Source organism: Rutilus rutilus, assembly GCF_951802725.1.
Source record: "Rutilus rutilus genome assembly, chromosome: 8".
Taxonomy (NCBI): domain Eukaryota; kingdom Metazoa; phylum Chordata; class Actinopteri; order Cypriniformes; family Leuciscidae; genus Rutilus; species Rutilus rutilus.
Window position 1 is genome coordinate 46,221,631 of NC_140222.1, and position 17,529 is coordinate 46,239,159.

At 37.2% G+C, this 17,529-nt stretch overlaps 1 protein-coding gene and 1 long non-coding RNA gene across 2 annotated transcripts in view; one reads left to right on the top strand and one right to left on the bottom strand.

Annotated features, from left to right (window-relative positions):
• Positions 1-256: 256 nt before the first annotated feature.
• On the top strand, positions 257-1,696 carry LOC311295823. The gene is made up of 3 exons (XR_014628394.1): positions 257-365; positions 1,222-1,284; positions 1,670-1,696. It is a non-coding gene; the product is annotated as an uncharacterized lncRNA (long non-coding RNA).
• Positions 1,697-10,400: 8,704 nt separating this feature from the next.
• Positions 10,401-17,529, bottom strand: part of LOC311295384 (hydroperoxide isomerase ALOXE3-like) — a 31,746-nt gene continuing 24,617 nt past the window's right edge. The window contains exons 11-16 of the mRNA XM_084416730.1: positions 15,724-15,810; positions 15,219-15,388; positions 14,740-14,861; positions 14,251-14,351; positions 10,994-11,164; positions 10,401-10,668 (exon numbers count right to left, since the gene is read on the bottom strand). Coding sequence (XP_084272856.1) covers positions 10,489-10,668; positions 10,994-11,164; positions 14,251-14,351; positions 14,740-14,861; positions 15,219-15,388; positions 15,724-15,810 — 831 coding nt within the window. The 3' untranslated portion in view covers positions 10,401-10,488. The remainder of the gene's footprint in view (positions 10,669-10,993; positions 11,165-14,250; positions 14,352-14,739; positions 14,862-15,218; positions 15,389-15,723; positions 15,811-17,529) is intronic.

The window sequence follows — 17,529 nt, forward strand, 5'->3', positions numbered from 1 at the left end:
CGTTCTAAACCCTGTGCCGTTCTAAACCACAGGTCGTTCTAAACCCTGTGCCGTTCTAAACCACAGGTCGTTCTAAACCACAGGTCGTTCTAAACCCTGGGTCGTTCTAAACCACAGGTCGTTCTAAACCCTGGGTCGTTCTAAACCCTATTCTAAGCTGACGTTCATCCCTAATTCCCAGTTTTCCCGTTCTCCTCCCGGTTCAGCGCTCCATCAGTTTCCGCAGTGACTGCAGACCGGAGATCATGGCCCCACGGCAGATCCCGCCAGCCGTCACCAAACGCCGCGACAGCAAGCTGTGGAGCGAGACGTTTGATCTAGGCCTGGGACACATGCTGTCCTCCAAAGACATCAAGAGACAAGAGGTGACCTCAGCACACTCCAAACTTATACTCTACTCTGATTGGTCAGGGCTGGATTTTGATATACTGTATTTATCATCGTATTTGAGCTAAAAGACTAAGACCTGGTTTCACAGACAGGGCTTAGATTAATCAGGGATTAGGCCTTAGTTAAATTAGGACATTTAAGTAGCTTTTATAAACATGCCTGAGAAAAAAACATTACTGGTGTGCATCTTGAGACAAAACAATGACACAGACATATTTTAAGGTATATTAGTGCAAGTTGATTTCAGTTCAAACAGTTCAAACATGCATTTTAGTCTGGGACTAGACTTAAGCCTTTTCTGTGAAACCGGGCATAAGTCTACGTTCAGTCTAAGAAGAAACTCTTGAATGTTGAATGTACCTCATTACAGGCTCTCTGTACTCTACAATATTTCACAATTCTTGTTACACAGTCCTTTACATAGAAGTTAATATAAATATCAACAAATTAATTTAAAACAATTGCATTTAGCCTTCAGGTACTTCTTAATTGAATTAACATATAATTAGCCTAATAACTGAATTGAATAGTTTAATAACGAAAATAAAATGTCAAGCAACATAACAAATTAAAACAACATAGCATAACAGCATAGATACTAATAAAGAACAAAGCTTTTCCTGATATACAGTAGTCAACATTTGAAGTGGATCAAAACCTTAATAAATTACGATAGAACAATGAAATGAACAGTGAAAGTTACACAAGACATTTTAACAGGCATAATTAAGCATGAAAATGACTTTATTAATGAACGGATAAATAACCAGAATGCCTTTCGCTGAAGTTCCTCTTTCTGTTGTTGTTTCTTTCCTGTCATGTGTTTGTCAGTCCATCTTTGAGCTGTCTCAGGGAGAACAGGACCTGATTGAGGACTTGAAGCTGGCCAAGAAGGTACACTCTGCTTTTCCCATCACTTTATACAGCATGAAGACTCTCTTTAGGCTCCAGTTTCACCCCTGGCTCTTCGGTTCTCCAGCACAGGGGTTCCCAAACTTTTTTTTTCTCAGCTCAACACCTTTGACATAAAATATTTCTCCTACCTAATATTTCCTTAATTTAACACATTCTACATTTCTTTATTTAAATGATAGTTAGCTTTTAATCAACTCACAAACTCTCGTTTGGGAAGCCCTGCTCTAGCATATGAGATCATGTGGTGTTTGTTTTTACAATCTGTTCTTAGCTTTACACTTTTCAGTAAGATTTCCACATATTTCCTCAGTTTTGCCGAGTAGATTTGAATGTTTGAGCGTCTGATTGTGTTATTTCATCACAGGCGTATCGTGACCCCATGCTGAAGCTGTGCCTGCGTCTATGTGCGCGTTCTCTCTGGCTGAGTTCAGACCCCCCTCGCATTACAGAGCAGTGAAAGTGAGAATGGGGTTTCCTAAATATCACACTAACTAACGTTGAAAAACATACTCAATATAAAATATGATATTAAGACAGCTATTTCAGTCAAAAATAAAAAAAATCATAGGATGATGACTTCATAGGATGAACGTTGTGCTCTCACAGTTTGTATGCTGACTTGGCGTTCATACAAGTCACTTGTATACAAGTCAACAGTCATTTGTTTAAAAACACTGATGCTGGTAATTTTTGCGGGCCGTCTGACAGGTTAAAATAAATTATTGCGCTTTGGTTAGTCTATGTCCATCCTGCTTTGCACTTTCTATGCTGACTTAGCGGTCTGTATTCGCTGATATAAACGTCTTTGTAACAATCATTATCTGTTACACAGCGGTCGTATTTTCTGTGTTAGTGTCTTAGTGACGGGGCTGAGCAGTCGGATGATGTTTAAAAAACATTCTATCCTTTAAAAGTATATAATGAAATGCTTATACAATATATCTTACAAAAAGAATAAAAATCATCTTACATTTTTTAGAGAGAGTTGAATAAGCTCTTAACACATCAATGTCCATACCATTGATGGCCACGCGTCTATGTGTGTGTGTGTGTGTGTGTGTGTGTGTGTGTCACGGGATTCCCTCTCCCAGCCTTCACATTTGAACTCTGACATTTGAAACGTGCTGTTCAGACACTGTGATTAAACAATGTCATACAAAAAAAAAAAAAAATTCTATCCTTTACAATAATTATCGTGCTAATTAAACTAAAGTTGAAAACATACTGTTCTTTAAAAGTATAAATGATATGGTTATAAAATAATATCTTGCTAATTTAACTAAAGTTGAAAAACATTCTATTCTTTAAAAGTAAATAAATTATATAATATAATAAAAAAACACAGTCTCTCTCTCTCTCTCTCATTTAAAACCATAACCGTAAAAGTTTAAATTATATCTTTTAAAATTAAAAGACTGTTTAAATTAAATCTTTAAAGTATTATTCAAATCATATCTTCTATTTATCTTCTAAGAAGACTTGTGTATTATAATTATTATTATTTTTTTTAAATAAAGCAAAAAGTATGCTTAGATCTTTTGTCCATACACCATTTTGTCAAAGTTTTGTTGTTGTGTTTTAAGAAATCCGAGGACTCCACATTGCTCTTATTTAGACTAAGTTGTATCATTTGGAAAATCACCACACAATTTCAGATAAGTAAAGTTTGTCTTGAGCGAATATTTAATTTTACTCATCTTAATTCAAAGGATAAGTATAAGATCGTATAAGATCATTTTTACTTGTATCTCCCGAACTATCCTTAATCAGTGTGGAAACACACAGGGTGAAACCCTTTACATGTTACCCTTTAAATATATGTAGAAGTTTCAAATGTTAGCATTAGCCTATGGTGACCGCATGAACAGACTTTGTGGAGAGCTATATAGCAGGAAGCATGCCCTTTGACCTCCTCGATTTTGCAGGCTTTTTTTGTTAAAGACCCTACAAGTTAGTCCTCCCAAAAGAATTTCTCCCATCTAGTGGTTCTCCCATCTACACGCTTTTTTTTTTTTTTTTTTTTTTTTTGTTACTTCACAATGGCCTCTTTAAGTTTCATTAACCCTCTGGGGACCAAAAACACACCCGCGCGTTTTGCTCGGTTTTTTTTTTTAGCAATGAAAATAAACACTAAATGCTCTGTTAATTTTGATCTTTCATTTTCGTGTAATACATCAATCGATCCTGTTCAGTTTCTATTTTTTTTTCTGTATACTCACAATAAAAATAAAGTGTTTTGCTTTTTGACAAATAAAGAAAAATTAAGATGATGTGATTTCTGCCTTCTCTCTGTCAGTAAACTCCCATTTGAAACGCGTTCGAAAATGATCTATAACTCCGCGAAAATTCAGTCAAACAGGCAAACAGACCCACGGGCATAAAGCTTGAGATCGCATCTTTTAAATGAAGTAATTTATATAAAAAACAAATATTCTCAGCTTCTGTAATCTGTATAAAAAGAGAGCGACTCCAGTCGAGCTCATTACGAGCCATTCAAAAGTAATTTGACCACGCCCCGGAGAGCGCGTGCTATTCAAACGCAAATTCTGAGAACCATTTCAGTCTGTGAAACGCCCACATCAGCTGTAAACAAAGTGCGTCGCAATCGAGTGAGGCATAATATAGCCTACCTTATGGAGAAAAGTTTCCTCAGAACAGTGCTGATATGAGGAGCAATATCTCCTGATATGAGGAGCAGATCCCGCTGAGGAGTGAGGTAGGCTGTTTTCTTTTCTCAAGTGTTGATGTGGAATAACGTTATGGAATAACGTTAGTGTAGGCCTATGCAAACCGCAAAAAGATGAATCGTTTAATATGACTCGCCTTTCTGTGAGATGAATGAAGGGTACATATTTGTAAAGACTGTTTAGCCTAAATATGAATCGCGCGTCTGTGTGTGAAAGAATAAACTGCTTTGCTATAGCCTACTGAGATGAGTAAAAATCGACTGAAATATGTTGAAATAAAATGTATTTGTATAAGCAACGTATTAAACTGCAAATTAGCATTTATATGCCCTAATATTTCATAAAAACAACGTTACAGTCAGTCACTTGTTGACTAGATTTGGGTACAGTTTTTAGGCTACTGTAGAATATACTGCCACATCAAATAAGCTTTTGTTTAGCAATTTCTGCTCATATCTAACGTTATATATATATATATATATAACTATATTATTTATATATATTATATATATATTTATATATATTATATATATATTATATATATATATATATATATATATATATATATATATATATTTGCTATATTCAAACTAATGAATACATATGATAAAATGTTGGCCTATAATCTTTTTTCTTTTTCTTTTTTACAAAGAAAGAGTACACTTGAAATATTGTTGAAATTGTAATTATTGTTGTAATTGTAACATTTTTAATAAAATAGCAAAACATATTTACAAGATAGATGTAAGCGAAATCTTAAATGGTCAATATAAGTCTTCTTCTAAATACATCTTTTGTCCTTGCATTGTGGCTCAGTCAGTGTCACACCTGAATGAATGGCTCATTATGCAGAGTCATTATGCAGAGTGGGTGGGACATTGTAATCTAAGGTGTAAACTACTCCTCCCCCTCGCATATTGGCTTTCCAAGCAAAACCTGTTTTACACCATTTAAATCAATGTATTTTTTTTTTGTGAACGATAAAGCAAGACTATTTTCACATAATTTTGAAGCTAGAACTGAAAGGGACAACATCCATTAGTCAAAAGTCTTGTGGACACATATTTAATGTGTGTTTTGTGGTCTTAATTCAGCAACTTTCATTTAAATTTTTTCCAATAACCACGCATAAACATTATTCTCTTAAAAATACAAACATCTACATACACGTTGCTCACATATTATGGTAGCCCTGTTTGTGCTATATAGAGTGAATTTACACCTTTGCCATTAACATGTTTATAAATAACTGAAAAAAGCACAAATGTCAGAGCATGTCAGAACATCTCAAGGACCCCAAAAACAGCTTGGTCCCCAGAGGGTTAACTTAACAATTGCCCAGAAGAATGGTGGGACAATAGTTACTACAATCATGGTAGAAAACACAATATATGGTGATGTTAACATCGGTGCGGTGAGTGTCTGATAATTTAAGAAACAGTTGCTTAGTTAAGAAATGATTTGTGTATGTTATATATATTTATGTATGTGTATTTTTGTTTTGTTTTTTAAAGTTAGTCCATAGGGTGTGGAACTTTGCACAACTATTTACACACATACTGTTTTTGACACATAGTGATTGTGAACATTCCTTTTTTTTTTTTTTTTTTTTTTTTTTTAAATAATACATCTCTTTCATTTTGTGCCGGATGTTAAAAGATAAAGGTATTAGTTAACAACAATTAAAAACTTTAAATCAACATGAAGCCATAATATTAATCAATAAAATATGGTTAAATTACAGTATAATGACTTCCATAATATTTTATTTTATTTTATTTACAAAGTTGTGTGTCGTGAGTGAGACCTCGCAAAGATTACACCAATATTAGATTTCTTGTTGCGTGGTTGCACTATATGCCAGAAGCTTAGTCATCAACATCTAAACTAAACATTATCATGGTTTAGTTGTATTTTAAAACACTTTTTCTCTTTTTATATTTGTAGAAATAAGCAAAATACATTTATAAAAACAAGTTAATGGCCTTGTGTCAGAACACAACAGGTCTTTATATTGTAACTTTGAAAAGTGTAATACAGTATTTGATTTTTACAAATACCTAAACCAACGGGCCTAAGCCGTTGACCCCTGAAGTTATGACTTCTGAAGGCCTCTCATGTGTAGATTCGCTCGGTGAAAAAATGGTATTTTAATAGCTAAAATCATTGTCTGTATTCATAAAATATGTCCTCATGGGTGTAAAATGACCTCTGCCAATGATCTGACTTATCCTCGTAAGCGAAAGATTTCTTATCTTTATTTCCGCCATCTTGAAACACTATAATACCAGAGAGGGACAAAAAGCGCTAGCCTAACTCAACACGTTTCATCATCAACACTACTCAACAGCACATTCAAAAGGACCATCAAAATAGTGTTACATTAACCCTCTGGGGTCTGAGCTGTTTTCTGGGCCCTGGAGGTGTTCTGACATGCTCTGACATTTGTGCTTATTTCTGTTACTTGTGACATTTTCATGGCTAAAGTCTGGTTACACTGTATTTAGCACAAACTCTGCTACAATAATATATCAGCAGCATGTGTGTAAAAGTTTGTAGTTTTGAGATAATGACATTTATGCGTGGTTTGTGAAAATAAAATAAAAAATTCTCACTGAAATAAGGCCATGAAACCCATACTGATTATTTCTTCACAAGACTTTTGAAAATTGTATGACGTAGCCTAGAATATTTGCTCCAAAACTATGTGAAAATCACCCTGACTGCTCATTCAGATAAGACAATATAATGATTAAAAAAAATTACGACGTGTTTTGTGTGACAAAGCTTTATGCGGGAGCTCATTAATATGTAAGCTTTTCACACCTGAGAAAGACAAAGACCCTCCCCTAACTGCCCTATTAGGAGCTATCAGGCCCTATCATTCTGAGCAACCTTGCACAAAGAATGAGGAGATTTAAAAAAGAATGGCTTTTAGATTGTTTGGATTTATTTACAACTAGGGCTGTCAAAGTTAACGCGTTAATAACGCGTTAACGCAAAATCATATTAACGGCACTTTTTTTTAACGCTCGATTAACGCAGCGCGTATTTTCTGTTTGACCCGTGGCCCAAAACCTAGTTGGAGAAATGGAGATACACAGTGTTGCCAACTTAGCGACATTGCAGACCCATTTAGCGATTTTTTTCCTTTCAACAAAGCGCCCAAACCTTATTTAGTTTCTGAGAATCTACCAGTACCGCCGGTACTGCTCTCCCAGCACGCGCTTGCGCCTCTCTCTCTCTCGCTCTCTCTCTGCGTCTCGCGCTGGAGAGAGGAGCACCGCTTTAATTCAGTTAAACACAGATATGATGTTGCTTCTGTAATTTTACATGCAAGTATAGCCGAAATCGCAAAACAGATATTGTGTTTATCTTATGTGTATTTGATTTAATCAGACGACGGCTCGATTATCAGGATTTTTGTGCAGATTAACATCTTGGAAGGGAGAGCTGGTTATGTCTTAATGGGTCGCGTTTCAGTCACCATTTCATATTCGTTCCGTTGTTTGACAACAGAAACAGTAAAATATACCAATGAAAACAGTTTTATTGAGAATTTAGCTTCATCAAAATGGGCACAGAGAGAGACAAACTATAATGTAGCCTAATAATAAATAATAAATGTACATTTAGCATTTTCAGAAGAGCTGCCCTGTCATGCAAAAATCTAAACATGTTTGTGTTAATTGCTCAGTGCAAAGAAAGAGAAGTAATGGGAACCTGGTATTTCTTTGTTCTTTCTACATGTGTCTAATAGACATGAACAAGTTCTTTGAAAAACATCTATGACCTTTGAAACATGTCTCGTCTTCATGCTCTATGTTGACTATGGTTTCAATAATAAACATACATTTGCATAAAGCATCCATATTTATCCATGCCCACATTGATTAGAGTATTACAAACTTGAAAAGTATAAATTTAAGGTACATTTAGAACAAATAAAAAAATGTGCGATTAATCACGAGTTAACTCATGACAATCATGCGATTAATTGATTAAAAGTTTTAATCGATTGACAGCCTTATTTACAACACAACATAATCCAAAGATACACAACAAATGACAAAAAAGCACTCATTGAAAACAATGATCCAAAGACAGAGACCTTTGTGCCATTCCTAAAAACATTGTACATACCTTTCATTTCCAAGGTGTTTGATTTTCACTTTACCATGTTCATGTACAGAGACATGTACTTTGAATGTTGAAGTCAGCAGGACTCAGTGGCCTCTGGGCCCTGAAAAAAAAAAAAAAGTGAACATACTGATATCAAGAGAAAGGCCTGCACGATTTTGGGAATAAATTTTAGATTTCTCTGGTTAAATTTGCTTTTTAAAATTCACAGAACACACACACACACACAAATGTTTCCAACAATATATAATATAATGAACACCAGGTTTGTTGTGCCTTGTAGGCATAGGCTATGCGCAGTGCTGCATAAAATAAAATAATAATAACAATAACCATAGCAGCCTATAAATCTTCCAAAAAATTTCAGTAACAACTAAGCTAGAGAAAAATATATTAATTATCATGTTACTTCAAATGTTTCCATTCGTTATGATGATATGAAATGAGATAATAGTAAAAACATGAAGCCGTTTGGTGCGTTTTGCTTGTCAAACGCGATCGCAATCCAAAATATGATACATTCAAACGCGATCGCGCTCAAATATAAAACATTATGGTTACCATATACATATCTACGTTTGAGCAGATATCCACAAACACAGTAACAGTAAACACGGGTCTAAATATTATAATATTCACCATATATCTAGCAACAGTTCAACTGCAATGTGAAATTTATGTAACAATAACAAACTAATATGTAAGAATTTCTTACCTTATCTTTCTTTTCTTGAAATCGCATTCTTCTTCTTCTGAGGTAAATCCAATGTAAGCTCACGGCGCGTCTTTCAAACTCGACGAAAAGCAGAGACTGATGAAGTGTTTTGGTGTTTTGTTTTTGTGGTAATGAGCGCGTTCGCGTTCCATGTGGAGATTTGCATGTCAATCTCTTTTGCGCGAGTGGGCGTGGTCAAATTAAATATAATGAGCAAGCTTGTGAGAAGCTGGACATCTTGTTGGTTTTATACAAATTACTTAAACAGAGAATATTTGTTTTCAGTTTGAATCCGATCATTTAAAAGTACACACTTAAATGTTTATAAAGGTATATGGCTCATAAATGTGTGACAAGAGTTTTGTTTCAGTTTATAGACGTGCTCAAGAAAAAAAAAGTTCACCGCGACGGAGAGGCAGAACGCACACCCTGTTTGTTTTCTTTATTTTATAAAAGCACAATGTTTTGATTTGATTGTAAGTGGACACATACAAAAGTAGAAATATCACAGATGCTTTTTTTATATTTCTTTTTTCTGTATGACCATAAATGATGGAGTAATTTAAGTTTATAGTGCTACAATGTGAAGAAAATCCAGCAGACCTCAGGGGGTTAATAAACTATTTAAAGGTACTGAAGGGTTACAAATTTAAGAATCTATTTCAGATATGCTTCCTTACATAACATCACGGTGAAGAATACTGATTTTAGCTTTTAAGGTTTAGATCTCAGCAAAGTTGCAATTCCTGTTGTGTAAATGTCTCTTGAAGCCCCAGTTTCACTCAGACTGATGGGATTAGCACACGAATGATTCACTGAGAATCTCACCTTTTGTTCTGCAAATGGCTTTCGGACCCAAATGGCTCTTGGAGCCTTATGCTGAATGAATTAGGATTGGCCAGACCCTCAGTCCTAGGGTGTTACCTAAACCTGTTACATGCTTTGTTTGAATTTGTCTCCACCTTCAAAAGTCCCTCCTCCTAAAATGCCTATAAGATACCATGTAAAGTTCCCTTAGTTAGATTATGTTGGATTCCTGCAGCCACGTCAACGCAAAGTCCTCAATAAAGAATAACTTTGTTTGAACGTGATCCCCAACGTCTCCTGGTCTGCTTTGAAGAAAGAAAAACTTTACACCTTTTTGAACCAAAGCACTCATTTCCCATTAGTGACCCAACTAGGACCCACATGGGGAGCCCACCTGTTTTTGCCCATGTGGGACCTACTTAGCTGACCCAAGTGGGCCCCAGATAAGATGCCCATTTTGGGACCATGCCCACTTGGTACCCACGTAGCCCAAGCATAAACCATGTGGGGCCCACATATACATGTTGGCTGGGAAGTAAGAAAAATTAAAGTTATATTTTCTCAAAACAAGCTAAATAATCTTTTACTTTTAGTTCTAGGCTAGTTAATTTATCTTCAAAGAAAAAAGAATCAAAACAAGAATTATTGCTTTATTTTAAGATTTTTTGACTTTTTGAAATTTTTTGGAGTGCACACATTAAGCAGTGTTATCTTATTTTCTCTGAAAGGCAACATCCATGACTCACTTTGATTTATTTTTGCTTTGGTCTTTATTTTTATTGACAAAGCTATTAATAGAAAGACAAATGTATTAAGAAGGACTACTGTATCCTTTCAAATGGCTACACTGTTGTCCACATTTTTGGGGTTCAGATAGGTGTAGGGAAGCTCCAACGTCTTGTTCCGCTTCTCGATGAGATCTGACAACTCCCTCAGATCCTTTTGAAAATCTTCAATGAGCTTGCAAGGGACCTCTTCATCATACAGGTTTTCTGGGAAATGTCCCAGAGGGTACTACAGACATGGTATCAAGATTGTAATCGTAAATAACATGTTGATAAGAAACATGTTTATAACATTGTTTAACACAGTGCGTATGACAGCACACTAATACTCTGTAAGAGCCCACTTCAACACTATGCTTACAGTTTTTGCTAAATCTCCTTTGTAATGTAACAGTCAGGTAATGCAAACTACAGGAATGAAAGCAGTGCGAGTAAGCCATTGCCACCCTGAGTAACATGATGGCATACGCAAGAACACCATTACATTTTTCCCCTTTTCACAGCAAAATTTATTTCAGTCTTTAAACATGTGCCCTAATGATGTAAAAACTCACATGGTCTGCAGAGTCCTTGCTCAGGAGTTTCAGGACAGCCATCCCATTCACCGTCGTGCCCACATCAGGTAGGGTCTCCAGGATCGTGTCCTCAGTGGTCTGGCCTTTCTCCTTGGGAGGGGGCTTTCGGAGGGCAGTGGGGTAGTTAGGCATCCAGCCGCCAAAGTCAAACTGGGGCGAAAGAATTTGTGAGAAATGTGATATATAAGTCAAATATTCATAAAGAATAACAAGAGCGCATAATTCACATTACTTAGGCCATGGAAAGTGGATATGGACAGGTTTTTCTCGTCGTCCTGGGCTACTTGTTCTAGGGCAGTGGTTCTCAAACTTTTTTAGTAATGCCCCCCTTAAACACTTAAAAAAAATCTGGTGACAAGTCAACAGTCTTAAGAACGATTCAGTGGAATTGGTGTTTGGTGCCGCTTTATAAAGGCAGAGCGCCAACCGCTATTCACACACTTGAAAGCCGTTGTAACGGCTTCTGTTTTTGTGCCGATCTCCCGTGCCCCCTCTGCAGTATCTGTGCGCCCCCACACTCCTCCCCTTTACCTCAGTACAGATAAAATGTTGTCGGGATAATTCCGGTTCGCGTGGCTACGCAGACACGACAAAAAATGTCTGTATTATACATTTTTTAGGCCAGACAAGTATTTTATTGAGGGTTGATTTGTAAAGAAGGACTACACACCTCCGCACATACATATACAAACGCGCTTACCTATTGCGCATGTGCGCGACGCCTGCGTTTCCGCGGGTTTGCGTTTTTGAGGTTTGCGCAGAGATAACTGATAATCATTTGCACCTTCGAACCTATTTCAGGGAGTGTGTTCTCGAGACATCAGGCACTGTTGTTGTGCGGAAGGGCGGCTGGAGTGCGTTAAGGGTTTTCCTGTTAGAACAGTGTGTGTTAGCGGACTAAGTTAATAACTAATGATCTTCGCAACGGAAGTGAATCAATCAATTAAAACTAACTTTAGTTGGACAATAACTTTATTCTAGAGCTGCTGTAAGGCCTAAACAATCTGTTACGGTCATTTCCTATCATCTCTGTAAAGCTGCTTTGAAACAATCCATATTGTTAAAAGCGTTATATAAATGAAGGTGACTTGACTTGACTAGGGGATTAACGCATCTTGAGGTAATAATAATAACAGAAAACAGTTTAAAGCAGAGTCTGCAAATATGGGTTCGTGAAAGGTTGTTGACATTTGAGCTAAATAGCCAAATTCAAATGAAACCCCTCCCCTTCGAACACTGAATGTCCACTATAGGTTGCAGTAGAGATGAAACAAGATCTAAGTGCAGGAGTCTTAAACTTTCATTTCAAGGACATACTCAAATCTTCACAAAACAAAATCATGGGAACAACCAACTAATGCTGGGTACACACCAAAAGATAATCGGGCTGATTTTGGGCCGATTTCCCCCCTTCCGGCAATCCTAGCTGTGTCCCGATTATCTTGATGGTTCTACAGATTATTTTATCAGATTTTCCCTTGGTGTGAGGTGTGTTAAGAGTGTCCGAACCTGATCGGAAGAACGTCGGAGCTGCCCCTATTGCGAATCGTAAATATTCAACATGTTTAATATTTACGATCAGAAATCCTGATGTGTGGGGGGAACTCCGAGGACAAACACGCGCACGCTCTGGAGATTATCACATGAAACGAAACAATATCCAATCAGAGAGCGAGATGATGGACGACAGAAGCATAACAAACGCAGTCATGGCGCAGCACAAAGTGAAATTGATGTGGACAGCAGAGATGGAGGATCAGCTTGTTGATAATTCCAACAACAAAATCATTCCAAACACTATCATCGTAATTTTTTCCTGCATATCGTCCGCCATCCTTATTCTGAAGTATTGCGAGATTTCCTGTGTTCACAGTCGAGACTCTGGATGAAAATCTGTTTGTGTGTGGTGTGCTGTCTTTGTCACATCATGGCACACCACACACTATAGGAGCAAAACGGTTAAATCTAGGATTTTTTGTCCTCATGTTTGTGGTCTATCACATTTTGAAAATCTTATAAGATGTAAAAAATCTTTTGGTGTGTACCCAGCATAAACAAGACGTAAGAACTGACAACTGGTCTTATTCTTCTTCTTCTTCTGATTTTTAATGCCGGTTGGCAAACAACTTTTTGAGTGTGGATCAAAATAGCCTACTTTACTTACTATTAAATAAATAAATACATAAATATCTAATAAAATTATTAATATTAATACATTGTCATTCACAACATTATTAATACAATTTTACTAACAATTTAATGCATGTTTTTTTAAACTGGTTAGTGCAATACTTGAATCTCTGACAACTGGTCAGCACTAAACAGAGCTTAAGTACACCACAAACAGAGGAACTAATGAGACTAATTAACAAGACACACCTGAACTCTAATCAAATCTCTAACCAAGGATACAAACAGGCAAGGAACGGAGGAAGACTTAGCTAATTAAAGCCAAGTTCACACTGTGATTTATGACTGTACGAACATGATCCTCACTGTAAGCCATGTCACACTGTACGATCTCAGTTGTCATTAATGTCAGACTGTATGACAGTCAAGGCGGGTTAAAAACGGACGCACGCAAGAAAACTCATCCAGAGTTTTACATCAATCAATGACACGTAAGTTCACAGTGAGCTCCATTACACGCGGGATTGAAATGGTGGCTACAAAGAAGTCTTTAACGTTAATTTTGGTCATGGCTCGTCTTGAAAAACGAAGACGATTTGACGGTGGTTGTAGAAGTCACACTGCAGGAATGTGAGTCAAATCTTCTGATACTGCCAGAATTTCGTCGGAGATAAAATGTGATCGCAACGGTCATTAGTCGGCTGTTGGTGAACATCAAACTATCGATCGAAGACTTCAGATTTTAGCCAAGGATTAGAGGAATCTTTTAGGATTAGCAAAATTTGTCTCAGACGGCCAAATCGTGGCCAAAATCGCACAGTGTGCACTCGGCTTAACACACAGACCGCAAAACACTGGAACAGAACTATACACATGAATCAAGACACATGAACACGTGACACTGAACGTACAGCTAGATGATAGTGGAGCAATTTGCTGGATTTGAGAAAAAGTGTATGAGATTAGGATCACGGACTGCAGCTTTAACTGACATTTATTTATTGAAGAGGAATAACCCCTTGAGATGAGCCATCTCGTTTTCGAGGGGGTCGAGTAGGTTTAATGGCTCTGTGTGATTGGAAGTGAATTGACTTGTACTAACTGACCTGTCCACTGTTTACAGCGGCATGTTGGGCTGATGCAGTGAAGATCACCATGGTGACAAACTTGATAAGCTCTTTCAATGTCTGAAAAGATGATGGTATTCCTGTGAAGAAGAATGAAAGGCTGTTTCTGTGAGGAACTCAGTTTAGGATGTTTGTACATGTGCGCGCACCCGCACACACACACACACACACACACACACACACACACTGAAATGGAGAGTGGAGCCATAAACCAAACTAATTTTGGCTTTTGACATGTTATTTGCCATGAAAGAGTGGATTACAGTGGGGTTTACAAAAGAGCACAAAAAAAGAAAGAAAGGAAACTGTTGGAAACTGTTATTTGTTGGAATAAATGTTCTGAGATGGCAACAATTCGGTTGGAAATGAATACGCATTGGTCTACTCTAGTCACATTTTTATCCCACCAAAAATCACACTTGCAGCATCTTCAACTGCAACAGCCCTGATAACGGACTGATAACAGACCTGAGGAATCTCTTCCCAGGAAGCCATTGGTGAATATCTCACTGATCCAACGCTGCAGCTCTGTGTCCTTCTGCACGTGTTCATCATGTTGATAGTAGAGTGACAAGAAAGCTGCAACAAACCTGTAAGCAAACTCACAGTCAGATGACCAGGTTTACATATTTACAGCTTTACTTTTTTTTGTAGATTTGCTTTGCATTTATTTCTTAAGCAGGAATTTATCCAGAGCAATTTATAACACAGTATGTGTACAGCATGTGCTCACTAAATAATAAATCCATGAACCTGTATAATTGACATTGTATTTGTTGAAATATGAATCAGAATGTGCAACAGGATGTATTAGTTCAGCCCTAAAAACTGGATGTATTATGTAACTCTCTCTCTCTCACACACACACACTCACACACACAGAGAGAGAGTAGAAAGCATAACGCCTATCAATAAAACACTAGACTAAACTCCACTGGTAGTCATACTTGTTGATGATATCCCACAGTCTCTTCCCGTCATCTCTGTAGTAGTATTGGGGCACAGTCTCCAGGCCTCTCTCAGAGATGTTATCGGGAAGACAGAGGGCGCTGTAGGTCAGGGAGGCAGTAGCACGCTTCAGCAACTTTTCCAATGGCTTTCCACCTACTCCTGCATACTAAGAGTGGTATCATTAACGGAGAGAAGACATGACATAAAGTTAGGTCAAAGGCTACTGTATAAGAAGTTCTGTCACCACAAATCCCATAATAATTTCCCCAAAATTTCAATAAAAAAAGAATACATTTAGTAAGAGTAGATTGTTCAAGAAGTCAGTCATCACAGAAAACATTAAAGAGACATTATGGGTTAAAAAAAAAAAAAAGTTTTACCAATCTTACAAGATATGTTTGCAGGTACATAGGATAGTGAACTTAATTCAACAAAAAGTGTATTAAGATTATAATTGAAAACTGAACCTTTAGTGCCTCTTTAACCATGACATATGCATACCATGCTAATGGCCCCATCCTTGGATATCAGTTGCTTCCGGGCCATGATGTTGATCTGGAGTGTGTATCGCATATGGGGAAAGAGGAGCTACAGAAGGAAAAGTATGTAAGAGATTAGCATTCACTGCCTTCACATTCTTTGAAGATAAAAATATATGAATGAAGAATTTATTTTAATTTATTGTCTGTGAGTGTGTGCGTTATTGCACCTGCTTGTGTGTACATGTACCTGCAAGCCTGCTTTTGTATGTGACTCCCTGAATTCCATTCCAATTATTTTTACATGAATCACATAATGATTCCATTTTTTTGAGAGAATTGTTACAAGGAAGTGAATGGGTTTGAGTTAAGATATTAGTGACCCCTCATGTACTTAATGTTCTGTGTAGTCTGTGTCCACAGGCTATAGATGAGTCAGTCCTGCTCTCCAAAAGGGAAATAATGAAGGGCATTCTAGCAAATGAGTAAAAGGGAACAATGAAACCAAATTATTTCTGTGATAATGATCAGACCCTTTCATAAAGAGTTGCAATTATTATAACATTAATTCTCTCTCTCTCTCTCTCTCTCTCTCTCTCTCTCTCTGCGCGCATGTGCTGAGTGAGTTGGCGTCTTAGTGAGTGCGTTTCCAACGGAGTGTGTGAGTTTTCTCTAACTTTTCCATCAGTTGTTTTTGTTTATGTGTTAATGTTTTTTCTTTTTCTTTCTTTTTAGTTTGTAGTATAAAGAGTTTTTTTTTTTTTAGAACAGCAGTTTTAGTATGCTGCCGCCTGCTTTTGCTGGCCGGCATAGCTGTACCGGCGTCGTCAGCTTTTGATAAGCTGAGTAGACGTTATGGGATTAAAGTACTTGCTGAGACACAATGCTCAGTGGAACAGTGTAGTTTAGCGGTAGCAGATGTGGTGGGATGTGAGAGTATAATATCCGTGTCTCAAATGAACAGCGCTGTTGTGTTGTTTTTAGACAGTATTGATAAAGTGAATTCAGTGGTAGCAAATGATGTTGTGATCAATGATACATTTACCCCGGTGATGCCGCTTGTGCAACTGGCAAAGAGAATAACGCTTTCAAATGTGTCGCCGTTCATTAAAGATGAAACTTTGGAAAGAGAGCCGTTGAGACACGGTAAAATCATGTCAAAGATTAAAAAAGTCCCAATGCGGTGCAACTCTCCTAGCTTACAGAATGTGGAATCTTTTAGACGACATGTGTACATGATTTGAATTGAAACTTGTTATGAAAGTTGATAACTTTGATTATGTGATTTATGCGACCTCAAGTATGATGAAATGTTTTGGTTGTGGGAAGGAAGGTCACACTATTAGGGCGTGCCTAGATAAAGAAACACAGAGTGCTTACTGTGATAAAGGCGGTCGTAAATATTGTTTTAAATAGTGAAGGAAAAGATGAATCAGTACAGGAAAACAATGTTGCTGCTGTTGTGGCTGAGGCAGGTGTTGATGATTTGGATGTGGCGGAGGATGAATCTATTTTTTTTGAGGCAAGCAAAAGAGGAAAAAGGAAAAAAGCTAAGAAAATAGTGGATCACAATCGTTTAAATGTTAAGGAGGTTAATCGGCTCCTGGAAGTGAGAGTGAGTCTTCAGACACTTCTGTTACATACCAACCTTTCCCTGAAGGAGGGAACGGAGGACGTAGTCGACGTTGACTGAAAAGGGGATCACGCCTAGTGTGCCTGTCTTCTTCGTACTACTATTTAATTAAGCCAATTCAACATTGCCGTGCGTGATTACATGCTCCGCCCCGCAGCGCGGGTATAAACATGGAAGTGGACGCACGCACCAGTT